The sequence below is a fragment of the Amphiprion ocellaris genome, chromosome 7, assembly GCF_022539595.1.
Source record: "Amphiprion ocellaris isolate individual 3 ecotype Okinawa chromosome 7, ASM2253959v1, whole genome shotgun sequence".
NCBI lineage: Eukaryota > Metazoa > Chordata > Actinopteri > Pomacentridae > Amphiprion > Amphiprion ocellaris.
The window spans coordinates 795,354-821,243 of NC_072772.1; the positions used below are offsets into that span (position 1 = coordinate 795,354).

The 25,890-nt window shown below is 40.7% G+C and overlaps 3 protein-coding genes across 3 annotated transcripts in view; 1 reads left to right on the forward strand and 2 right to left on the reverse strand.

Annotated features, from left to right (window-relative positions):
• Window positions 1–1,427: 1,427 nt before the first annotated feature.
• On the reverse strand, window positions 1,428–5,026 carry glod4 (glyoxalase domain containing 4). Its single transcript, XM_023272038.3, has 9 exons — window positions 4,707–5,026; window positions 4,462–4,511; window positions 4,226–4,346; window positions 3,988–4,132; window positions 2,714–2,850; window positions 2,269–2,355; window positions 2,055–2,168; window positions 1,868–1,954; window positions 1,428–1,767 (listed from the first exon to the last, which is right to left on the reverse strand). The coding sequence occupies exons 1-9, from the start codon at window positions 4,788–4,790 to the stop codon at window positions 1,702–1,704; spliced, it is 891 nt and encodes a 296-aa protein (XP_023127806.1). The 5' UTR covers window positions 4,791–5,026; the 3' UTR covers window positions 1,428–1,701.
• A 126-nt stretch (window positions 5,027–5,152) lies between these two features.
• mrm3a (mitochondrial rRNA methyltransferase 3a) lies at window positions 5,153–8,918 on the forward strand. Its single transcript, XM_023272061.3, has 4 exons — window positions 5,153–5,727; window positions 7,645–7,889; window positions 7,967–8,128; window positions 8,243–8,918. The coding sequence occupies exons 1-4, from the start codon at window positions 5,348–5,350 to the stop codon at window positions 8,827–8,829; spliced, it is 1,374 nt and encodes a 457-aa protein (XP_023127829.2). The 5' UTR covers window positions 5,153–5,347; the 3' UTR covers window positions 8,830–8,918.
• A 1,160-nt stretch (window positions 8,919–10,078) lies between these two features.
• The window catches only part of nxn (nucleoredoxin), a 69,742-nt gene continuing 53,930 nt past the window's right edge, over window positions 10,079–25,890 (reverse strand). Inside the window, exons 3-8 of the mRNA XM_023272037.3 lie at window positions 24,245–24,378; window positions 21,684–21,784; window positions 21,451–21,557; window positions 20,203–20,382; window positions 19,585–19,709; window positions 10,079–11,205 (exon numbers count right to left, since the gene is read on the reverse strand). Coding sequence (XP_023127805.1) covers window positions 11,023–11,205; window positions 19,585–19,709; window positions 20,203–20,382; window positions 21,451–21,557; window positions 21,684–21,784; window positions 24,245–24,378 — 830 coding nt within the window. The 3' untranslated portion in view covers window positions 10,079–11,022. The remainder of the gene's footprint in view (window positions 11,206–19,584; window positions 19,710–20,202; window positions 20,383–21,450; window positions 21,558–21,683; window positions 21,785–24,244; window positions 24,379–25,890) is intronic.

Genomic DNA, 25,890 nt, shown 5'->3' on the forward strand with positions numbered 1-25,890 from the left:
TTTTTAACCTGGCATCAAGATCATTCACAGTTCACCTGTGCTCCATTTACACCCACTGAACTCACTCATAAACAGGCAAGTACAGAAAATACGCAGACTATTTTGGTTTCGGAGACAAGTTTTATTCCAACCAGGTGACTGTCGACGCAGTTTTACAAAGCAGAGGTTTCATTGCGTCTAAACCTCTTGACTAAACATTTGCTTCTTCGTGACACTGATGACATTTTAGTGTCAATATTTTTCTCTCACAAAGCATGTGAAGCTGAATTGAATTTCACTCACAAATTACCCCCAGTACTCTGCATGTAACTTTGGTTTTAGTCATTTGTTTATCTGCAAATTTATGGAAATTTTACTACCTGAATGCAACAAGATAAAAAAAAAAAGTTGTGTACAGTATGATTACCTCAATCTGTGGCTTTGTGCAAATGTACAATTATGAGCTTTAATATTCCAGTGCATATGGTGCTTTTGTGCCATATTTGTTCACTCTCAGTTGTTTGACCTCTTTAGTGACTTTACTCATATTTTTTGCACACAGAAACATTTGAAGAGCTCATAAAGTATGACGTTTTTAGCAATTTAACTAACAGTTTAAATAAGTACAGCTGACACTGTCAGCTGATTAATCAATTCATTTTTTATCAGAAAAGTAATGGGCAACTGTTTGATTATAATGGAATGTCACTGAATTGTTTTTTTTTTCATGTAATAACAGCTGATCGCCCCAGCTTCACAAATTTGAAAATTTGCTGCTTTTCTTTTAAATTATTACAACAATCTAGATTTAGTTTTAATATTTTGCTAGTTATATGTATATCATTTATTCATTTCATTCTTAATTCTGAGGTTTAGACTGTGAGTTGGACTAAACAACCAAAGTGAAGGTGTCAGTTTTGGCTCTGGGGAACTATAATGGCAATTTTCAGAATTCTCACAAACCAAATAATCAATTAATAGAGAAAAAAAATCAGCATATTATTCCATAGTGAAAAGCTTAATTAGCCTTATACACTTTCCAATAGACAGTAGTTCAAAATCAGCTCGACCTCAACCAACTGCAACAGGCAAAGCTAGATTTTACAACAAGACAAAGTAGTTATATACACTATATACTATAGTATACTGCAATACTATATTACAATGTAACAGTCACAGCCATAAGGTTTCTGCATTGAGAGCTCTGAATTTTAATACTTTGATACTTTTGTTAAAGTAAGATTTTAAATTCAGGATTTTTACTTGTAGCAGATTATTTTCACAATGTGGTATTAGTACTCTTATTTAAGTAAATCCACCATCGATTACTTCAGCTATCAAAAGTACTAACTGAGAAATCTACAATGCACAGACTGTTAGTGGAAGCTCAAAAGAAGCCTAATTGCTCCTGGTCACAATGACACTTTTCAGAATTTATGAGCATGAGCTGCATTCAATGGATTTTATTTGTCCACCTCTCTGCCTTATTGACAGGAGCAACATTTATTGGAAACATATACATCAAATTGAACAACTGGTCCATTTATCATGTTCTGTCAGTGCAGCAGCACCTAATGGCTTGCATCAAAGGGAAAACGTATCTCACACTGCCAGCTGAAAGATAAGTGAGTTGACATTACAGGAAGATTTATGTTCGAAGTGGCTCGTACAGCATCTCATCATCACATGAACTGGTGAGAAATCGATGGTGCAGGTTTCATCTCATGCAGCAGCCTTCTGTTTGTTGTGTTTGGCAAACCACTCATCACTTTTATCCTCAGCCATAGCCTAAAAACAAATTAAAAGCATAAAGAGCACAAGCACAGTGAAGATCCCAACACATGTTGCATATTTAATGTGGAGGCTGGAATTCTGGAGCAACGCCAACCTTATCAAGCAATTCATTTCCTTTGGGGTCCACCATGGACAGCTGCCTGAACGCCTCATCTCCCACAAAACAAATCTCATGGCCGTCCTAAAGAACAAAAAGAAAAAAACAACATTTTGCACTTGATATTTTTAACTAGACTCACTTCACATTATTCTATAAAGGACGGTTTTGCTGATGCACTTACTGGGTCAGACAAAATGACCACTTCTACTGTGGCTTTTCCAGGAGTGTCCAGGCTGACTAATGGAGTGAGAATTTTCTGATTTTCCTTTTTCATCAAGGCTTCCAGGTCCGGCAACTGAGTAATATAAATAATAAATGCTATATTTAAGCTGAAATTGATGCTATTTCTCAACAATTATTGATTTAAAAAGGGTTGATCATGAGTAATATTTTACCTGCTCCCGTGGACATGCAAATGCTATTCTCCCAAATGCTGTTCCATGGTCAACTGTTCCACTGATGTCTTGGAGCTCGAGCTTACACTAGACAAAGACAAAAATCACATACACAATAAACACATGCACGCTAAAAATACATTCTTTAGTCTCCAACATAAAATAATAAACACACAATAAAACCCTTAATGTGTAAATATTCATCTTAATTTACTGTGGTTTAAAAAAATATAAAGTTTAAGCATTGATGATATTTGTCAAGAGAAAGAGAAAAAAACTCTCAAAAACAACGTACTCCTTAGATTAAAATGTCACAGCAGCATAGAACACTATGACCTAAAAAGACCAGCTAGGACATATCAGTATAACAATAACAGCACTTTATTAAATAATATAGACCACACCCACAGCTGTGTTTCTAATCAGTGATAATTCTTTGACCCACTTGAGTGTCTGTGAATCCCATCAGGACTGTTTTCTTTTCCTCATTCTTGTCTATCACTTTCATTCCCAGGAGTGTATTCCAGTAGTGGGTTGATTTCTGGAGGTCTGACACTCCGAGACAAACCTTCTGCACAGGATCTGGGAACAAAATACTAAGAGTTAGTGACTAGTGAAATATAAGAGAGATAAATATGTTACAGAATGTTTTACATTACTGAAAGCTGACCATCTGACCAGAGTTAACCTGTGTGTCACCTGTGCATGAAGCACATGGTCATATGTAGGAATCGGCAGATTACTGAATACAATATTCAGCATTTTTCCAATTATCGATACATTTTTTTAACCAGTTCCTGATCAAATACGTTCATTTAATTTTGGACTTTTTTTCTCCTGATGCAGCAGCCTCTATCTATTTGCAGTCAAACACACTTCAGTTTCAAGCAATGTCCCGCTCACGGCACTATCTGATTAATTATGTCACAAAAAGCTCTTTTAGATATATGTAAAGGACAGAGAAAAAAAACATACTTTGAACAACCTGTGAAGTTTGTGATTGATTCTAAACTTTAACACCAAAAATGTCATTTTTCACAGCAAAGGTATATCAGCCTCCTTAATTACTAAACAGTATCAGTATTCACCCTGAAAAATACATACAAATCAATCTCTACTCACATGCATTTGTCACTGTATTTTCTAAAATATTATGATGGACAAACAGAATCATGATGCGGTTGTTTTATTATTTGAGTATTTAAAGCTGCGGCTCATAATTATTTATCCATAATTAATGTTGCTATAAATTACTGCATAAATTTAGAAAATCAATCAACTCTTTCCTAATGTGAAGCATTAATCAAATCTTATTTGGTATTTTTACTAGAATGAATCACCTTTGAGCACTGGATAAACTACGGTGGTTAGCACTGTCGCCTTGCAGATTCGCGTCCCGGCCTGGACCTGGGATCTTTCTGAGTGGAGTTTGTATGTTCTCCCTGTGCAGCATGGGTTTTCTCCAGGTTCTCCAGCTTCCTCCCACAGTCCAAAGACATGCTGATGTTAATTGATGATTCTAAATTGTCCGTAGGCGTGAGTGTGATTGTTTGTCTCTGTGTGGCCCTGTGATAGACTGGTGACCTGTCCAGGTGTCACCTGGCTTCACCCTAAGTCAGCTGGGACAGACTCCAGCCCCCTGTGACCTTAATGAGGATTAAGCGGTGTATAGATGATGGATGGATTTGATCTAGAAAAAAAGCCAGATGTGAATCTCACCATGAGGAGGCTGCTCTTTGTCCACAAGGTAGAAAGGATATCCTCCAGGAGCCTGGGTCAGATACAGAGACTCTGCTACCTCAGTGAGAGGCCATCCCAGACGTTTAGCATTGCTCACAGCTTGGCTCGACTGCAGAGTGAGTCCCTAAAGCACAGACAAAGATATCTCTCTATAGCTCACAACATGTGTGCATAGTTGCATAGTCTTTCTGCTTTGTCCATATTAACCCTCACCCACCAAGAAGTCATTGCCAAGATGATACTCTCCCACTCCATAGTTGTATGTCAGTTCTGCAACAAAATGGTCATCTTCTGGACCAAAGCCAAACATTGTCTTGCTCCATTTCCCATCGTAGGGTCTATATATGCACAAGATGAATTCAGGGTTAGTATTAGTACAGCAACACCTACATATCTCTGTGTAACGCTGAATACAAAGTTCAGCTGAAGTGTGAGTCTCCTCCTAATATCTACCCATTACAAGTTGCTTTGCAGCCTTCCTCAAACTCTTCGTGTCGTAAAATCTGAAAGAAAGAAAGAAAGAAAGAAAATAAGGACGCATTAGTTCAAATATTTCTGTTTCCCATCATAACAATTGAGTATAGAATCTCAGGTTGTGCAGCAGTGTGGGTGAGATTATCCGATCAACATCAACAAAAGTTATGCTAACCACGGGCTTTAGTCACAGTTTGCACTTAAATGCAGCTCAGAAAAACTACCTTCATGCCCAGAACATCTCGGTAAAACGTGGCAGTTCTGGTCCTGTCACCAACTTTGAAAACAAAATGCAGCGCTCGTCTCATGGCCTCTTTTATTATTGACAATCACAGCTCAGTGCAAGGCGCGATTAAGCTTCCTGGTTAATCGATTTTTTTTGTCTTCGATTGATAAAAAGTATATACCAATTGCCAAAATTCCGATATTACAACTAAAACCTAATTATTAGATATCATATCGTATAAACTGTTAACTAATAGTGTCACTATATGAAAGGCAAGTGCGACGTCTTCACACACAAAAAAAGAAATCAAACGTCTCGTCATGTCACCCCTATCCGGTGAGGTTAATAGTATCGCCCAATGTAAGGTCTCATATTCTCTCGCGAGGTTACAGTTGAGAAGCAAGTTTTAGCGTCAATAAATAAAAAAAACATTCACTTTGAGACGTAATTAATCATTTCGAACACATTTTGAACAAAAAAAATATTCACGCTTTGAAATATTATTAATGTTACCAAAGAGACCAGATTAATTTAGATGTGTAGTTGAGTACCGGCTGTTTAACGGCTGGAGGCGTTGAGGAGGTTAGCTAGTGTTGCTACAACATTCTGAAAGACAAGAGAAGAAGAAACTGGGTAGAAATGGCAGCTTACACGAGAGGCGTGATGTGCCTGTTTTCCGTAGAGCGGAATGTTTTCCTGACACAGAGGAGCGCTGTTTTGGTGGAATCAAAACGGTTTGTTCGCGGACTGAGGAGGAAACCTGTCCGAGTGTTGTTTCCCGAAAACGAGACGAGTAAAGTCCTGAAGCCTCCGCAGTCTGAGCAGAATGTCTGGAGATTAAAGGAGGCCGAAGTCACATCTGCAGGAGGACATCCATCTACAGGAGGACATCCAGAAGAAACGGACTCGGTCAAATCAAGGAGTAACGTGCAGTCGAGTGTAAAACATGTTTGTGTTTCAAAGGATCAAGTTGACGGACTGCGCTTTGACAGGGCTTTTCCTGGAGATAAAAGATTGGCGTGAGTGGCACAGAATCACATCTTGTACTTCAGTAAAACCATTAACACACTGCAGAAATACTCTGTTCCAAGGTAAAGTCATGCATTTAATGTATACTTAAAAATACCAAACTGTATCCTGAATAAAGGTATTCATTATGTAGAATAAAGTGTTCCACAATAACGTCTGTTAGTGAATTATTATTTTTTCCCATTCAAGTTTTTATTTATTTTTATACAATTACACAAACCAATAAAAACAAATAAACAACTGAACAGTGCCTGGGTAGTAACAGAATCTACATCATCCTTCAGTCCTGTTAATCATCTTGTTTCCCTCCAACGGTGCCATTTCCAGTCCTGTCTTCTGTCCACTTAGTCCATGTTTTGTCCATTTGGGCTTCCTGTAGTCTCAGTTTGTGAGCTAGTTTTTCCATCATGTAGATCTCCTCAGTTATTTTACCTTTGTGGGTGCTCCTGTTTTCCCTCAGTTTCTCGTTATGGCTTTTTTTTTTTTTAACATGCCTCTAGCAGTATTTTGATTAAATATCTGTCATTTCCCATCACACTCTCTTCAGAGAAATTACAAAGATAAAGCACACTGCAGCTCAGAGGGATCTTCTAACTCATTATTTGTTGTAGCTCTTCACATACAGTTTTCCAAAACACGGTTATTTTCTGACATTTCCCAAAAATATGTGAGTGATCTACATAAAGTTCTCCCCACTCTCACCAGTTAGTGAGTTATTCTAATTATAGATAAATGAACTTTAATGTTTTAAATGTTGAAGCTGGTCAGAGTTATGTAACTACTTTATAGAGTTTATCTGCTGGGTGGTGTGTTACTGTTGATTATATTTTGTATTAAACAAAATGTGTAACCTGTGACTAAAAAAATAGAGGATAATATTTAGTAACAGAAAATGAAATTGCAATTAGCAAATGCTGAAATTTAGGATAGACATTATGCAGTGTGTCCCAGAGTCTTATCTAGTTATGTTTTGTTATTATTACTTTATTTAACTTGATTGTAGAATTTATAATCAAGTTAAATGAAATATTGCAATAGTATTGCAATGCTTACATGCTGCTTTTGAGCCATGAATGATCAGCCTGTTTCAGTGACAGATAGTTGACAGAAATGTCCTGGTATTTTTTTAATTAGACACTATTATTGTTATTATTACTGTATTTATTTTTCGTAACATAGTCCCCATATTTGTGACAAATGTTAATGTTGTTCCCTATGCTATTTCCAAAAAAAACAAAACAAAAAAACAAAATGCACTTTGGCAATTTATACCTTAAGGTCCAATTCTTGCATTAGAATATAGAACTGTTTATATGTTAACTGTGTCTAAATGCAACGGTCCATCACACATTTTAAGTCCATTAATCATTAAATATTTAAATGAAGGTTTAAAAATTGTATTGCCAATTACACTATCTGTTAGAAACAGTGCAATTAAATGTTTTCCCCAAATCATTCAGAGCTAGTAGCTTGTCAGTTTATCCTTGGGATTGATAAAGTTTGTCTTAATATGTGATATTACATCATAGTTTATTTGTTGAGTATATTTTGGATTATTTGCAACGAGTGATTAAAGTTCTCAACAGTGGAAGTATAAAGTATCAGAAAAATAATATAATGAAAAACTCACAATAGGACTCAAGTAGGGAGCTTAAGTAAAAGTACTTAGTTACTTTCCACCACTGTAGTAAATGATTGTAAATGTGAAGTAGTAATCTAATTCTGTTTTACAACAGGAACTTTTAAGCCATTTTTCTTAGTCTGCATTGCTGCATTTTGCTCTTGTATGACATGATAGCTCCTTGCGTTTCAGTAGCATCCATGATTAAAGTCATAATAATGATAATAATGGTAACCAGTGATGTTCACACTGCCTCTTCCTCCTCCTCTCCACGTCTTTTCTGCAGGAGGTTGGTGAGTGTTGCTCGTTCCAGGACGTTTCGGGAGCACCAGGGTAAAATTCTGCTGGAGGGCAGACGTTTGATCTGTGACGCCCTGGATGCTGGAGCCAACCCACAGACGGTGTTCTTCAGTACAGTGGATCGGCTCCGAGAGCTGCCCTTAGACAAGCTGAGGAGGGCCTCGCTGGTTAAAGTCAAGTTTGAAGACATCAAGACCTGGTCTGAACTTGTGGCCCCACAAGGAGTGATCGGTGAGGGTGGCACGTTTGGTTTGGTCTGGTATTAGACAGATAATCTGAAATGTTTCTCACTTTGACCTCTTCTGCAGCCATATTTTCTCGGCCGGATCCATCACGGATGAACTTTGCTGATAGAAGTCATTCAGTTCCGCTTTCCTTGATATGTGACAACATCCGAGACCCCGGCAATCTTGGCACGATGCTGCGATGTGCTGCTGCCGCTGGCTGCCATAATGTCCTCCTCACAAAGGGTATGTTTATGATGACAACTGAAGCTGTGAACAAATAAACTCCACAACTAATGACTGCATATTTGCTAGCAGTCATTTTCTTAATTGTTAATAATAATGCTGTTTTGCCAACAGGTTGTGTGGATGTTTGGGAGCCTAAAGTTCTGCGTGCAGCCATGGGCGCCCACTTCCGCCTTCCCATCCACCCCAGCCTGACCTGGGATGATATCAAAAGTCATCTTCCTAAACCTGTGACTGTCCATGTGGCTGACAGCAGCTGTGAACCTCACAGAAGCAGAGAAACTGAAGTTATTGCGTCTCACAAGCCGTCCAAAGCAGGAGACTACGGTTGGGTCAGCTCAAGGCCTAGTCGCAGAAACACCCGCTACGAGGAGTACGATTCTGACTCTGATGCTGAGTCCGACGACGAGAGACTTTCCCTCCCCAGAGTGGACACCAAGCTGTACCATGACAGCTGGGCTCGGAGCCCCACTGCTCTTGTGATTGGTGGAGAGACCCATGGTCTGAGTGTAGAATCTGTCCAGTTAGCTGAGAGAACTGATGGTCACAGGCTCTTTATTCCAGTCGCTCCTGATGTGGACAGTTTGAACTCTGCCATGGCAGCCAGCATTCTGTTGTTTGAGGGCAGGAAGCAACTGTTAAAACTACTGCAAACATCTGGGAAGAAAAGGCAGCCTAAAGCTGAGAGGCAGGTCTCATAATGTTTCCTCTAAATATCGGACTCAATAGAATAACTTCATCTTCTGTATCATATTCTGCTAGTAATAAAACCTCGGAATTTCAGTCAAGATTTGCGAAGTGTGCCTCTGAATTATGTGAACTTGTCTGCTTCTTTCATTTCCACTTCTTATAATTCTGAAACTAATCATCTCTCTTCTCATTCTATTGATTAATCATTTTCCTATAAAATGCCAAACAACAGTGAAAACTGGTCAATGGAATTCCCCAGAGTACAATGTGTTTTCAGACTCACTGTTTTATCCAATCATGAGTCCAAAGCTAATAGATTTTCAGTGTAATATAAAAACTTAAGAAAATCAGTCATTTGTAACATTTGAGGAGCTAAAACCAGAGAGAATGTTTGACATTTGAACTTGAAAATTATTGAAATATTGAATTTGTCGACACTGTTCCTAGATCTGTTGAATAGTAATTACAGATCTACATTTTTGGCTGACTGTATTGGTTCAAAAAACACACTTGAACTCAGTATGGGAAATGTCAAATTATAAATGTTACTTTTAAAAACTAATTTCATACGATCAATCTTATACCTGTCAGCCACAGCAATGAAAACACTGAGGTAAAGAAAGGAGAACGTGGCTCCCCATCATGCTGCAAAAGCTGCTCAGGAGCAGCTCGAGGAACACAACCAAGAGCTTTTTGAAATCAATCTGGCCCCAAAACTGATAGACTAGACAAGTCGTTAATTCTGGCAGAAGGAACAACATAGCGAGCTATTCTTCAGTTTCTGAATAGAGAGCTGCTGGATAAATGGTTACTACAGCAACCGAATGAGCAAACAGAGATCGTGACAAGAAAATCAAAGCTCTAACGTTGCATGTGGCGCCTTCATTATCACACACAGAAGCTATTTTATTGATGGAACTCTTGGATTTTCTCCTATATGATGAATCTCATGAGGTGAGGCTACAATAAACTCTAAAACCAGTGTGATAAAAGGTGTAAAAACCCTAACCTGCTCCCCAAAGTCACATAATTCTTCCCGTTTTCCCTCCAAATATTTTCCATAGATGCATGCTTTAGCTGCAGGCATATCCATTTAACAAAGGGCAGTTTATATGTTCATCTTGTAAATCTGCAGTCATATTGTTAAGGTAAATTCATGATGCTTAAAAATGCAAAGTGTGAGGTCCAAGTTCCCTTCCCTCCAATAATAAACGCAACATTTCCCTCAGACAAAAGGAGCCGTTGAGTCACTGCACTGTGTGTCTTTTACATATCCAAGAGCTAACTTTATTGATAAAACTTAAACGGGAATAAAACTTTGTGCTTGCCAGTGAATTTTTTTAATGGGTGTGAGAAGTCAAGACTGAAGTAACAGAATATAGGGATTTATACATTCAACACTTTTAAAAAAAATGCCATTTTGTGCCTCCAGAAATAACCTGGCCTGTTTTCATTAAGGGGACCTTCACAGAAAATCCTCGTAATGACTTTGAGATGAGAACTACCGTTAACAACTGGCTAGAGATGACTTTCACTCACATCATGACACACACAAGATACAGGGGTTTGAAAAACATCAGTCATTGGTCTGATACAAGCAACGACGTGCTCTTTACTGTATGTGCACCTGTCATACTGGTTTTTTTAACTTTTATTTAAATAGGGCCGTAAAGGCTTACAGCTACATCCAACTGAGGTTCAGCACATCTGCACTACATGTGAATCACAACTGTAAAAATGCATTTTATTGTTTCTTAACATCATCCAGAAACCAAAAAAAAAAAGAATATTGCGGACAAAATGGAAAACAAAGAATCAGCTGAATAAGTAGGTCCACTGGGTAATTCTCTGGCTTTCTCTAGAATTCAGAAATGCTATTGTGTGGAAAAAAACTTTTCTTGAGGCCAAAAACAAAATAAAAAAAAACCCAACAGAATCTCCATATATATTACTGTATGGACTATAGTCAATGCAAGGCACCACAGGAGAAAGAGAGGACTCCATGAAAAGAGGAACATGTCTAAAAAAAATGTTAAAATGTCAGTAAAAAGTGAGACGTCTCTCTAACAGTCAGGAGGGGAGGTGGTGGGGGAGAGACAGAGAGACAGAGGGGAGGAAAGGTGAGGGGTGGAGCAACAGGTCGGGGTTTCGACAATGGAGTGAGTCCCATTTTAGTGTGACCGGTTTGTACCCGGACGTTCTCTTTAGATGGGCTCTGGTTTGAGCTTTTCGGCGAGGAAGTCGGTGACGAACTGCTCCACGATGGCCGGCGTGATCTCCTCCACGTCGCGGACGTACTTGGCGCGAGCCGACATGTCGAGGATGGTGAGCAGAGGAGCTGCTTCTGGGAGGTTAGTGTAGTCTCGCAGCGAGTCGCTCATGTCGTCCTGAAGGGAAAGAGAGGGAAAAGATGCAGTGAGAAGTGGGAGATTAGATGATGATACAGGGGAACGTTCCACGGATTAAATGGTTAGACTTTGTTTTTGCCTCACATGATATTTTTATCAAACAAAACTTGGCCTTCAAAAAACCTTAGACATTATATCTTTAAATGTCACTGCACCTTCTCATTTGCACATTACTGTATACTCTTTAAAAAATAAAAAATACTATCACTCTTGTATATTCTGCTGATATTTTCTATATAGTTTTGTTTTACCTTCATTTTATACCCTAATATCCTGTGTTGTCTAATTGTTTACCCCTTAATTCAATATCCATGTTGCCATAACAACTTAATTTCCCTCCAGGGATTAATAAAGTCATCTAAGTCTACGCCGATGTGATCAACATTAGTAGAGCAATTCTACAATGTTTGACAAAAAATAACTCTGCTCTGAAAACAGAACCTTTACCACAAATTTCCTGTGAAATTTATCATCCTATTGTATACAGAGTACTATACACTGAAAAAAACAAAAACACACAAAAAAAGAGGAAAAAATCTAGCAGCAAGGGCAAAAGAAAAAATACTTTAAAAAGGTGGAAAACTGTAACAGTGTAAAAGAAAGAGCAAAAATATGCATTTAGATACAGTAAATAGTGTAATTTATGGTCAAATTTGTTAAAAAAAAAAAAAAAAAACTACAGGGAATAGATGCTGAGACAGTTAAAATACTTACCATTTTTCAATCTTTAGTACACATATTTTTCTTTAAAATAGTGGCCAACACCCTAATTATTATGATATATAATATGATATTATAAATAATTCAGTAAATATTTTAAGTATTTTTTTGCTGATTTATATACAGCAAAAAAAAAACTAAATTTGTGGTAAAATTTTAGAACAGAAGAAATTAGTAAAAATACAGAACACAGACCCAGACCTACACTAGACCCCAAAAAGTAAAATATAAGCCTGTAAATGTGCACAATAAGGTTTTCAAAACGATGTACAATTTGACTTTCAGGCCTCTTTAAATTCTACATGTATATATTTAAAAATAACAATCTGAAAAAGAAGAACCTGAGCACGATTCAATTGCTGATCTGCATTTACAGCATTAACTAACTATTGAACTTACAGAAATGTCACTGAAAATGTCTGAAAAACGTGCAACAGGATTGTGAGTAATGTAGCTGTGTGCATGGTGTTTGTGTGTGTGTGTGTGTGTGTGTGTGTGTGTGTGTGTGTGTGGGGGGGGGGGGGGTGCTTTGCTGTGAGGTAAGAAGAGGCTTTTTTCTTTTAAACATCGGTCCTTTTCTCATTCTAGCATTTGAAGTGCTTTGACTAACATGCAAATCAAACACTGGATACGTTCCAGAGGAGGGAAAACAACACATTCCTCATCAGTTCACACTTCAGAAAACAAGGACAGCGCCCTTTACTTGAACTTCATCACATTAAGATAATCCTACAAAATTCAGAACCGCCTGGCACAATCTTTATTAAGGAAGGCTTCTTGAAAGAGAATATGAAAAGGGTGTTGTGTGCCGTCTTCCTGCAGGCAGCCTGCCCAGAGAGACCGGCGAGCTGCTGCTTAGTCACACATCCTGCTGTGTGGAAAGTCAGGAAGGAACCAGGTGGGGGTCCGACAACATCCCTCCTCTTCCAAAAGCTCTCTCACATCACATTTAAGTTTCCTCGCAGCTGAACAGTGCATGTGGGCAGAGTAGTGCATGGACTTGTGAAAGGAGTCTGTTAAAAATAGATGGCTGCTGGGTTTAGAGAGGAATCCAGTCTTATTTCTTTGCAGTTATTTTGAAAAGGCCTCACCCATGTTCTGCCTGAGGCTTGATGTCACCTTTCACCCTTTAACATTCAGGATTACAACCTGTGTAGCCACAGGTAACATAAATGAATCACTACCGGGTAGGCAGGCAGCAACTTTCAAACAAGCTTGAGAGGTTCATTAATTATTGAGAGTGAATAAGAAATCTCATAGTTTTGTAATTCAGCTTCGGTTCCAGCTGGGAGTGCTTCTGAAATGGGCATTCCTGCCTTGACAGAGATCCATTTTTCTTGTTGCATATCTTCCCTAATTCAAAGGAATTTCATGTGTTATGTTTTCTCAGGTCACACAGTTCACTCGTACAGATGATTCCCTCACATTATCGGAGACGTTTTCTCATCCTCATGACATGACGACCCGGTTTCCCCTCAGCTTAGTTTTTCTGGCTCTGAGGGAGACTTTCAAAGATTAAAGATCAGTTTCATATGGAAGAGATTATGTTGCAAATGCAGAAGTTACAAGAAAAGGCCAGCAGGGGGCACTGCAACAAAGAGTTGTGATGGAGGCAGTGCTTCTGATGTTAATGCTGTTAGTTACTGATTTATGTGTGTTTAGACACAACAGAGTGAATGATAGAGCGACTTTGGATGGATTTCCTGCTCCATGTTCAGTTCAGCCATCCCCTCCTCTCTGCTCTCTTAGTTGTGTCTCCTCGGTTATCAGAGAATCCGCAGCTATTCTTGCTAAATGCATCAAACCCTCAGACTTTTCACTGAATAGCTTTGGCCGTACTGCTACTTAAAAAGGATACGTATGCCAAGGCGAAGTCCGTGACCTCCACTCTGCAAAACTGCTAACAGATGGAGCAGATGAGTTGCAGTGCGGCGTTTTCTTCTAGGCAGCTAACTTCCTCCAAATAGATCCCTTTTTGTTCCGCTGCAAAGCAGCACGCATTGACCACTTAATGCTCCCAGATGTAAGCTGTCACTAAGGACAATGCTGTAACAAGTGAAATACTGCTCCATTCTCCCACGACAAATAAAAGCTTCCCCTCGCAGCCGTACCGAGCGTAGATTATAGATCATCTGGCCACGCAGTGTAAAGAAACCACACAGAGAAATTCCACAATCTGTCACCGTGGCCTTTCCAGCCTCTCCGATATGAGAAGATGTAATCTCTGAGTGGGAAGTCATGCATCTTCTTTTGTGTGGCTTCTCAGCTTGTGTAAACTGCTTCTGGTGAGGTGCAGCCATTCCTGAGGCTCTGCAGCTCAGCGCCGAACAAAACAAGACAAAAGGGCCTCGGCGCTGTACCGCTCCCACAGCTGTGATCAGCGTGTTCAACCCTAACCCTAACCTGCTGGCCGCCAGCATCATTCTGATCAGTGATGCACGGTGGCATTTCACACATGATGACCACCTGATAAGGCCTCAGCCGATGGTGATAACAAACCTCCCTCCACCACGCTGGCCTCAGAGTCTCATAGACCGGCTTTGATGAAGATTGTCAAATATTGGATATTCTGAGCAGTAAATGCTCATCTGCTCGTATATGCTGAAAGTCAAAACATATTCGTCTGGTGAAGAACATCTACGAGCTACACGAGATCCATCTTCAGATAAAAATAAAGTGATGGAAACATACTAATGGAGGTTTACAGATAAGACAGGCTCGCAGTCAATGCTAATTTTATGCTCATGTGGCTTTTTTGAGCAAATATGAGACAGGAAAACACCTATGATTTTATAATTAGAAAGTCAACATGCAACGGTAGCAGCTCTTAGGCTGTACTTAGCTGTGAGCTAACCGCTAACATGCCTACATAGTGATACTAGCAGGTAAAGTCCCAGTTAAACCAGTCCTCTGCTTTAGAAGAGCTGCACTGGAAGAAAACTGTTGTGCTGTGAAACTGTGCATGCACAATAAGAGCATAACCACTGTGAACACGGATTCTTGAACCTTATTTAAAGTCAAAGTCACCATTTTTGTAGTGTTTAATTACCAGATTTTTCTGGTTATTCTATACTTGCAGCTTTTGTGTCCCAGTGAAAACTGAAATAGCAGTTATGCTAATTCTCTCCATTCATTTTGATGGTTTTACCCCAAAAATAACTGCTCATCTTGAAGGTTACCAAGATGATTAAGAGTGGCAAAACTTGCATCTGAATACTTTGGTATAATATTTTACCCCATTCACCGTCTTAGCTTAGCATATTAGCATGCTAATATTTGCTAATTAGCACTAGACACATCATTATTTTTGCATATTTTTGGTCATTAAGTATTTTTAAAAAAACTACATTTCTGACCTGATGATGGTGTCAGACATTTACAGTCCATTCTAGGACTCAATATATCATGCAAATTCATTAATACAGCTGCAACTATTTTTATTTTCACACAATCTGATGTTTATTTCCTTGATTACCTCATTTATATCTTTGACAGTACAACAGCCACTATTTGCTCTATAGAACAGAATGAGAAACCCCATCAGACCATGCTCCAGAGTGAGTGAACAAATGTCTTGTAAACTCAATAAGATAAACTTATTCAGATTACACTCATGTGAGACCATTTTTTAAAAAATCTTGAAGTAACAAAATTAGAAACAAATGATTATCAGATTTGTGAATTATTTTTTTGTCAACAGCCAAGTTGTTTTTTAAGCTCTAATTGTGAACCTCATGGTGATGCTAGCTAACAGCGTTAGTACAGCCCGTCGGATTCTTCCACTAAGTAAATCCTTACCAAATGTTTGACCCATTTGACAGAAGTTGAGATTTTATTTTTATAAAGACACATGCAAACCTCATGGTGGCACTAGAGGAAAGGTCAGGGGATCACAAGGACAGTGGACATTGAATGCCAGGTCCAAATTTCAAACAGCGTATCCAATAGTTTTTGTCTGGTGGTGAAGGGATTGAAATAATCATCCCTGTAACCAAACTCTTCACATGCATAAAGGTATGCATGTTATATGTGGAGCTTTATAGATAAGACCAGCATTACATTATTACAATTTTGACCTTTTCAGGCTTTTCTAAGAAAATGGAGAGTAATAGTAAAGAAGAAGGAAGAAACTTCCTATGTGCTAAGATTTGAATAATTGCTTGTGAGGAAGCCCTGGAGTGTTTATGCAACCCATTATAATCTCAAAGTCAGAGCAATCATTCTGTTTAGGGACACACACACAGAACATGCATGGGAAAACAAAGCTTTGAAGAGCACAATCACAGGCAGCAGTCACTGCTGCTTTCCACAAAAATCAGTTAAATTCTTATGTGACTGGATAATACCACCAGAGTTCATTTTACATGCAACAGCCAGCACACAGCAGAAATGAAAGAACAAAAGATCTTTCATTCTGCGTTTATAAATCAGTATACTACTCTGCGGCGTGCGTTTTTTTTCAGCAGGGTAAGAAGATCCTGTGTCGTTGGCTGGGCCGAGCCTCGCCCGGAGAGACTGCCAACATACTGCTCTCTCATGGACACAGAAAACCCAGCAGCTGGCCTGGCAAGGAAGTGTGCGACTACCAGGGCAAACCCAGGCCAAGGTGAAGGAGTCTGAGCCCAGAGCCTGGAAGCTTCACTGAGTGTCTGAAATGGGAAGTGATATCTGACTGTGAACCCAATCTGGAAATGAAACCTGGTGATTTCATAGCCGGTTGAGCTGCAACCAGGAAATTATACCTGTGCGACATGGATGTAAAAGTATCTGGCCAAGCATGTGTGCCACAAGGGAAACAAAGCAAACACAGACTGCAGCTATAAAACGAGAAGCTTCTGAATTACAACAAGCTCCAGAGCAACAGTGTTTCTTTGTGTTAGGTCAAATAAATATTGGCATGCAGACAATGAGCAAGAAACACAACCATGTCAACTCTGGTCTTTCTGAGCTTTTCTCGTCCTGTGCATGTAGGTTGGTGACATTTCCAGACTGACATTAGAGCGCAGCAGCCAGGGGTCCGACGGTTAGCACATGTGCGAGCCCCACGGCCGAAACTTGAGCCCGCTTTATGGTGAGTGACGTGAGAAACCAGTGCTGTCGGGCAGAAAGAGAGGAAGGCAGGCAGGAGGGCAGGTAGCAGGGGAACTGAGGAGAGGTAGCTAATCTGGTAATTGTGTCGGCCGCTGCTGCTAACTTCCACCAGTTCTGCAAAGGTCGTGACAGAACAACATGAGATAACAGGAGTTATGAAAACTTTATCGTCCCACACAGGCAAGACGTGGGAGGCGGTAGAAGGGGAGAGGTAGGGGTGATTTGGAAGCAGTGTGAGGGAGTAAAGAAAATCTGCTGGCGCGCTCCGGGCCGACCCATCTTCATAGAGGCACAGAGTTGAATTTTGGGTCACGGGTAGGACTCAGTGTCTCTCTTGCAAGTTCAAGCGAAGGGCCTCCAATGTTGTCATTCCATTAAGATTCTATTGCGTAAGATGTTTTGTTGTTGCTGCCGAATTGCTGGTTTCCACTGCATATGTTTTTTGTTCGGTGTCCCGGTCAGAGCATACCATGGTCGAAACTCTTCCATAACCAGATTTAAAGAAGCCACAATGTTAAAACTACCCACACAATATTGTGTTGGGCCCTCCTTGTAGTGACAAAACAGCTCTGACCCACCAAGGCAAGGACTCCACAAGACCTCCGAACATCAGGCACCAAGACTTCAGCAGTAGATCCTTTAAATCCCCAAGGCTGAGATGTGGGCCTCCGTGGATCAGACGTGTTTTTCCAGCACCTCCAGATGCTAAATCCAACTGAGATCTGGGGAACTTGCAGGAAAAGTTGATACACTGAACTCTTTTTCATGTTCCTCAAACCTTCCCTGAACACTGCTTGTCGTGTAACAGGGAGCAATATCCACTGCCATCAAGTAACACCACTGCCATTAGGGCTGCATGTGCTCTGCAGCAATGTTTAGGTAGGTTTCAAAGTATGCACCATATGTTCTACCGCAGGCAGCATTAAGTTTTCAACAGTTTGCCTTGTAGGCTAACCTTTGTCCACCACACACATCAGTGATTCTTGGGCACTGAAAACCCTGTCACTGGTTCACCGACTGTCCTTCCTTGGACCACTTTGGGTGGGTATCAACCACTGCTTCCTAGGAAGACCTCACTAAACCTCCTGTTGGGGAGATGCTCTGACAAAGTCATCTAGCCGACACAATCTGGTCTTTACAGTTGATCCTTTTCCCTGCTTTGAACACATCAACTTAAGGACTGACTGCGTTTCATCCAGTCTCATTGATAATGAATAGAAATCTGTCCCCATGTGTTCTCGTTTGCTTGCTAGGATACAGGGTTGCAGGAAAATAGCAAACCTTGCCTATTTGGCTGCTGAAATAATGATTTTGCTACACTGAAAACTTCATTAGCTGGAATGTTTCACAATACAAACATGGTTACTTGAATTCTCTAATCTTACTGGTATGGAACAAATAGCTGTTATAGTCAGCGACTCAGCCTATTGAACTGGGTTTTGGAAATACTTTTCAGCATGGCACATTTATAAATTTCTGGTTTTCTATATACATGTCATATACTCTAAGATAAAGAATTTAATAAGCCATTATGAGGCATAGTGCTGTACATCCCATTTTGTGAGTATGTAATGTGTCACTGCAACATTGACCTGTTGTTGTTTTTGTTAAAGTCACAGTTTTGTGTTTGATTGGTTTCCTTTCTGTGTTGATGCAAAATATAAAAGCATAAGAAAACAAAAACACCTGACTGCTTGATAGATGCCATTGTAACAAGATAATCACTGTTATTTGTGTCATTGTGTAATTTTAAGGTTGTGGCTGCACAGTACATACATCAACTATGGATCAGATGACTGTAATTTGACAGTGCAGTTTCCTTCAGCTCCACAGATTATTTCAGCATCTGTTAGCTCATTGTCTTCTTGCCTCTACCTTTACTGTTTTATTTACTCACATCACTGATATACTCTAAGCTTTGGTCGCACCAAGCAGCTGTTTTCAGGTTAAGAAAAGTTCTAAAAACTGACTGTACACCACCTGCTCAACAACTAACAGCTCCACTGGTGAACACAGTGCAGTTTTTAGCAGCGAGAGAGTCACATATTTCCTTCAGGAGTTGGTGGAGATAACAAACAGACCTAAAAGGGAGAAATACTTAAAATGAATGCTAATGCTGCTTATGTATGTGCTGGATGTGTAAATAGACAACTGTTGGTTCCCCCAAGTGGCTGGAAAAAATCAAACATTAAGAAAAATAGGACAAAAAAACCTTTGGAAACGGCATTATTATTTCATGACTGTATTTCTTGACTTTTAAGTGTCTCTGCTGAGTACATAAGAACGTCACAATTCTTTAAAAGGAAATCGGAAATGTTTGTTTATGCTGCATGTTTATGTATTTTTATTTTGATGTATTTGTGTTTTCAGCATCAGCCTCACAAATCATGAAGTGGCTGGACTATGAAGCATGTAACAGCCCCAAGCACAGACATTTACTGAAGACGCAGTGGAGTAAGTGGTATAAAAACAAACTCTTACCTGGGCTATGACAGTTAGTGTAAAATGGCATTCCTGTCTTGAGTTTTCTCAAGCGGCTTATCTCACCTCTCCAGCCACAAAGAACAGCAGCGGCGTCTCCTCCTCCTTGGCTTTGTACTTAGCCATGAGCTTCTCTGCGATTGGCTGAATCAACTCCTTGGCTGGCTCCAATTCACCTTCATCCTCAGCGTCTGAATAAATCAGGGAAGACACACAGAACGATGGTAAAAGTATGAAAAAAGCCACCTGGGAGAGGAAGAAAAATGCACAGATGAGTGAAACTAAAGCCAAGGAAGGAGCGTAGGCTGGTGGACAGATGAAAGACAGTGTGCAGATGGTCTCCGTCTTGTTTTGCAGTTTGGTTTGACCTCCACAGACATCAGGGTGGTCTCACTTTTTGAGGGTCATCACTGTGTCCTCCATTCTGTTTTATAATGTCATCACATCTGCCCTGCATTCACGTCTAAATCACTGTACGATGCTGTTGTATAACACTTTTTGCATGTTCCTTTTTAGCATATAAATAGATGAATAAGGAGCCAGTTCTGTTCAGACCTCTGGACCTTTCGACACTGGAAGAATTTTCCACAGAGTCTGACATTCAATATGCTCTACATAAAAGCCACTTCATTCAGGCAGGTCCCCATGTGGAGATGCGCTGCATTGTAAGTCCAAGCTGCTCACCCACAAACAGGACGAGGCAGGGCCCCTCGTGGAGCTGCACGGCGTTGGACTCGCTGAGCTCGAGGACGGGTCGGGGGTGCCAGGGAAAGAGTCGGCACTCGGGGTCGTTCAGCACCTCCACCCGGCCCTGTCGCGTGATCATGTGACCCTCTGCGTCCAACAGAATCAACGTGGGAATACCTGAAGAAGGACAGAAGAGGGTGTAAATGGGAAAGAGTGAGGGAGGTAGTTTGGGTCTAGGGATAGACTGATTATTGGGCTGGTCGATTATTGGGGTCGATATTTGGCATTTTTCCGAGTATCTGTAGATTATTGACTGATTATTGTTGAAGCAGCAACCCCTCTCTGTGTGCTATGCTAATGGGTAGTGGCTGAGTTAGAAGGCGGCAACAGATTAACCTGAAACAGAGTCTGGAAAACAATGATTAATAGTGAAGAAGCCTAGTTATGGATGACAGGTTCTCTGCTATCACATGCTGTTAAAACATCACATTTAATTGGCTCAAAATATCAGTTATGAGCCTTTCTTGACTACCAATAATGGGCATTGGCCCTGAAAAACCCATATTAGTCGATCCCTGTTTTGGTTAATCATCTTTCACGACACAGACTGTTTCTTCTCCCACTGAGGGTTTTTTTGGGCCTTTTGTTGCCTTCCTCTTTGTCCGTCTCACCTCTAAGATCTCTTTTACGTGTAACCGACTCCTACCACCTCTGCGATTACAATCCCCTGGCCTTATTAACAGCCTTATCAGAAGCAGACACCATCAGGCTGCATGAGTCACTGTGTTCCTGTCTGCGCATGTGGACTGAAAGCAGCAGCGGTTGGGGAGGGCCATCATCAACTCAGGGGTTTGAGTGCAGGAGGTGGTGGAGTGGGGCAGTGTTGACTCGTCCTCTGCACATTCCTGGCATTCTTAGCAGGACAGGCCGAGAGCCAGCTCCTGCTAACTTCATCCACAGTCCTCTGCACACCAGTACAGAGGAAAGGGAATCAGAGTGATGGTGCAGAGGGAGAGTTGCAGCACTTCCGCAGCGAGCGAGACACTAAACTTGATAACTGGCCCACATTCCTCAGGCTGCAGGGCAATCTGTGTTGCTGTTTGCCTGCCCGGCACAGAGAGCTGTTAGCCATTATGCCAGTGTGTGACATAACTAAGCTTGGCAGGGAAAAGGAAAAAAAACCCTCCACTGTCTGCTCTTAGCTTAAAGACTTGAGGTTGTATTTTAAAAAAAAAAGTAAAATACCTTGTATTCCATAGAGTCTGTTGAGTCGTGATCGTCGAGCTTCGTCGGAATATGGCACTGCCAACCACGGCATCTCGCTGAAGTACTGCTTAAAGGACTCCTCTGACCTGCACATAGTAACACAGCAGATGTTAATTTACTAAATTGAGACGATTATTATTTGTGTCCTTGACAGACAGAAGCAGATGTCAATAAATATGATCCTGTCTATATTCCGGCTCAGTGACTCTCACCTGTCAGCGCTGACGAACACGATCTCAAACTTCTGACCCGACTCTTTGACGGTTCGATACGATTCCACCAAGACTCGAGTCAAACTGCGGCACGGTGGGCACTAAGACAAAGCAAGAAAGAAAGAAAAAGGAGAAACACATCATCACAAATGTAAAAGGGTGTTACGGTAGGGTATTTCCTCTCAGTCACCAAACACCTTTCCACAAACTAGTAATTCTGTCTTGTTTTGTATGCAGCTTCTTTCAAATATAGGCCGGGCTTCTTAAAATGCTAATCCTGCAGCAGTATACTCTAGCTTAAGAATGCATTTGTTTTTCTGTGTGTGTTTGGAGAGTCCACACTCTGCAGGCAGAGGGAGCGCTGGTATGGCTGGCATTAGCACGACATCAGTGTGCTGTGGCAGTACTGGGAAGGAAAACAGGGCAGCATTAACTTCCAGACACTTTCCCAGGCTCGGTGTGTTCTGTCTGCACTTTCACACTCTCTGCTTTGAACGTAAAGTAAAGCACTTTGCATTTCCTGGTCTGAATCACAGTTAAGCAATTTCATTTTCTGAATTTGACTGTTCCATTTAAGTGAAACTAGAAGAAAAGAAAAAAAAACATGGTGCGAAATATATGCCAAAAGCACCAGAAGTCATTTATAAACTACTGTAACATCATTTTTGGAAGTATTTAGCCAAACACACCGATTTCACTAAAGTAATAAGCTCTAAAATGTTCATAAACAATGGATTAATATGTTGGCTACAACCAGATTATTGGAGTTTAAGCTGATTTTAGCAAGCAAAACATTCTAATATCAGTATAATAGCAAATGTTATTTATATTTATAGACATTCTGTTAGAATTATATGAGGAAGGGAAAATAATTGGGCCTATCTTTACTGGATTCCAGCAATTTATATCACAGACTAGTTAGCAGCTTACAGTGAAGACACTGCTTGACTCCGCACCACCGTCTGCTCAGCTGAGATGCACGCTCTGCTACATGTGCTGCAGAGAGTGCTGAAAATATTGGAAATATGGAGTCAGAGCCACTTTGCTGGACAACCCTTGTGATGACGGCATTCGTAAATTAACTCAAACCTCTTTTTCTGTATTATGCTGCACTGAAAAAGAAAAGGTTCTATATACAGATACTGATACATCTGTGATAGGCCAACATCAGTCAGAAATATCAGTCAACTCCAACGATACTGATCAGGCTCCCATAGGAGCAGCTTATTTAACCGGGAACAACTGATTTTTGGGCACTAGAGGGAAAAGGAAACAAGCTGTAACCACAACACTGAAATACTATATCTTTAGAAAGATTAATATGGCAAGATATGTTAAGGGAATCTTTTGCATACAAAAAAAAAAAATCAGCAGATTCCATGTTAAATAAAAATAATGACCATCTTAATACAGTCATGTAGTGCTGTAAAATCTTGCACTATTTCTTCTTGCATTATTAATCTCTCATATGAACTAAAGGTTATCACCATTATTATTTATTAATTAAACACATTCTATTTCATTACAATTCAGGTTCATTATAGTGGATACGGCATGTCGAACACTATGATTGATCCAGTCATGAATGGTCATCATAGTGAAGCACAAGGCCTTGATCAATTCACTGCTAGTTAACTGATTGCTTCTGCGGTTCTTGTAAACACTGTGTTTAATTCTCTTTACACAATGTGGTGTCAGTGATCATCAAGCCGTCTAATGTGGCCTTTTGCTCGCCAGTTTATGTGACTGCTCAAGGTTTTGAGCCAAAGTTCTATTGTAGAGCTATTCTTAAAGAAATGTTCTTCGAAAGAAATATTCTTCTACATTTCAAGTGTGAAACAGAATGTAGGTCATATGTGTCCCTGCCACAGGCCATTTCAGGTCACTGGAACATTAAGAGAAAAAAAAAAAAAAGAGTATATAAATGTGTGGATGCCAAGGCGAGGGGCTGGTAGTTCATGTTTGTAAAATTACTTTAATAGCAGATACATTTACACAAGTGACCGGGGAATGTGGTGCAACAACACCGCAAATAAACCGTAATGGCTTCTGTGACTTGTCCTTTTCAATTTTCTATGGTTTTGGGGTCTGAGCCAGCATTCAGGCGTCACAGTTCTGAGGAGCCGGTATCTGAGGCTGCGGCTCTGGCAGCTGCTGTGCTGCTGACTGGCCTGAACTGCATCTCATCAGGAACAGACCGGCGATGATCAACCGCCTTTCATGCACCACTGAGTCATGACCTTCACTGGCTATCAGCAGCTCCAGCAGAGAAACAGACAATAGCTTGATGTCATCGGGGTGTGGTGACGGATCCAGAGGTGGTGGTGAAAGGATTGACGGGGATAGTTAACCACGGTTAATGTAAACAGACAAACACAATGGAGTCGCCACCACCCTCCTGCTCCTCTCTGATCTGTCTCCACTACTGCTCTGCCTCTTCCTGCTCCGCTCTGCTGCCCTTTCTTCCATCTGATGTCTCAGTGTTTTGATAGAGTTTGGAGGCCTGAAAAGTAAAGAAACTGGGCTCCTCTTTGTCCTCGTTCTCTTTTCTCTGCACTCACCCAGTGTGCTGAGAAATACACTCCCACGTAGTGTCCCTCCAGAGAGCTGCTGTCTGCTGTCTGCCTGTTGTTCCTGAGCAGAGGCCCTTCCACCACCTCCGCAAACGGCTTCGGGCCCCAGGGGAACTCCAGGCCTGGGAGAGGGTAGGAAGGTGGAGGGGGGGACGATGAAAAGGGGAAACATGGGAAGGAAAACAAGAGTTTACTGCCATGCTAGCAGCTCTGTGAGGTGCTACATAGTGCAGCTTTGTGCTAAATGCTAATGTCAGAATGCTAACATGCACACAGGGGCAGTGTTTACTATGTTCACCACCAGTTTAGCATTCTAGCATTGCAACATGAAATTTCAAGTGTAACTAAGGCTGAAGGCTGCTTATTTTGGCAGGTATTTGAATGTCATGACAATCTGTCTCATAGTTGGAGACATTTGAATCTGACTAATTCATGGTGATGCTTGAGAAGAAGTAGGGAACATCAAGATTTAATGTCTGCGAACCACGAATGTCTAAAACATTTCTTAGCAATTCATCATTTATCTAAATCTGGTCTCAGGATTCATGCCACCAGCAAAGCTAAAAGTCATGCTTCAGCAAAGAGAAAGCCTAAGACGCTTTCCGTCTCTGTCAGATATCAAAATGTCATGTGCACCTGTCATTTGTAAATTACTCTGACGGTTTTGTCATATCTGCTTTTGGAAATACACCCCCCCCCAAAAAAAAAAAAACAACAAAATGTGGTTTTAATGAATCCTAAAAGCTGAGCCTCTCGAGCAAATGAAGGCTGTCAGAAATACTTCCCTCCTGCTCTCTTTCACACTTTCCATTTCCTTTTCAAGGTGTTCTCATTGTTCCCGTTGGGCTCTGGAGATGCATTTGGAACAGCCGTATTAAAAAGGGGCTAATCATAAATAAAACCTTGTATGCCTGGTTCATAATGGCCTCTTTATGCGAGTGCAGTTGTCTAGAGCTTCATTAGGCTGGAATGACACGTCTGCACTGCGCTGGCACGGCCTTTCATTGTTGTGGTGATTGTAAAAGTGCACTCCATCTTTACGCTGCAGGCTAGTCTGCCGCCACTCAAGTCAGGCCTTTCATGGAGAGTGAAAGGCAGAGGGCCCTGGATTGTTCACCCACCCCTCCCAGTCTGAATGTACGGCAAACTTTTTACTGCCCTTTTCCTCTCCGAACTGCTGTAGATGAATTGATTTGTCACGTTGGGAGCTGCTCTCAGGCTGCTTCATGCAGGAAAAATTGAGAAATAAACTACAGCCCTGTTTTATTTTATTTGCAAGAGATCCTGAAGGAACAAATCGTGGTGCCAGTGATCATCTCTGCTGCTGAAGCCACAGATTAATCTCTCCTCTGCCCACATCTAGTGTGGAAGAACAGTTAATGAATGAGGGAAATATTACTGCAGGCCTGGACTGGCTTTCATTGGACAGACAGTGAAATCTGTCACAGTGCTTATGAAAAATCCATCCTGCCTCGCTGCGCTGCCATATTGCTGCTATTCTCCCCAGTCACACCATTAACAACACTTCAAGCTGACCAAACAGTGTGAAGAGGTAGCGTTTTCAAATATTGAGACTTTCTCAGCCTCAGAGGACGCCCTTGGTACAGAAAGGAATGCAAGCCCACTTTTGTTCA

Bases quoted from the DNA above. Each gene is read 5' to 3' on its own strand.
- glod4 (XM_023272038.3), bottom strand. From the start codon at position 4,790: ATGAGACGAGCGCTGCATTTTGTTTTCAAAGTTGGTGACAGGACCAGA. The intron at 4,512-4,706 runs GTAGTTTTTCTG...TCTTTCTTTCAG, and splicing joins GAGATGTTCTGGGCATGAAG to ATTTTACGACACGAAGAGTT. The intron at 4,347-4,461 runs GTAGATATTAGG...GTGCATATATAG, and splicing joins TGCAAAGCAACTTGTAATGG to ACCCTACGATGGGAAATGGA.
- mrm3a (XM_023272061.3), top strand. From the start codon at position 5,348: ATGGCAGCTTACACGAGAGGCGTGATGTGCCTGTTTTCCGTAGAGCGG. The intron at 5,728-7,644 runs GTGAGTGGCACA...TCTTTTCTGCAG, and splicing joins CCTGGAGATAAAAGATTGGC to GAGGTTGGTGAGTGTTGCTC. The intron at 8,129-8,242 runs GTATGTTTATGA...TTTTGCCAACAG, and splicing joins TAATGTCCTCCTCACAAAGG to GTTGTGTGGATGTTTGGGAG.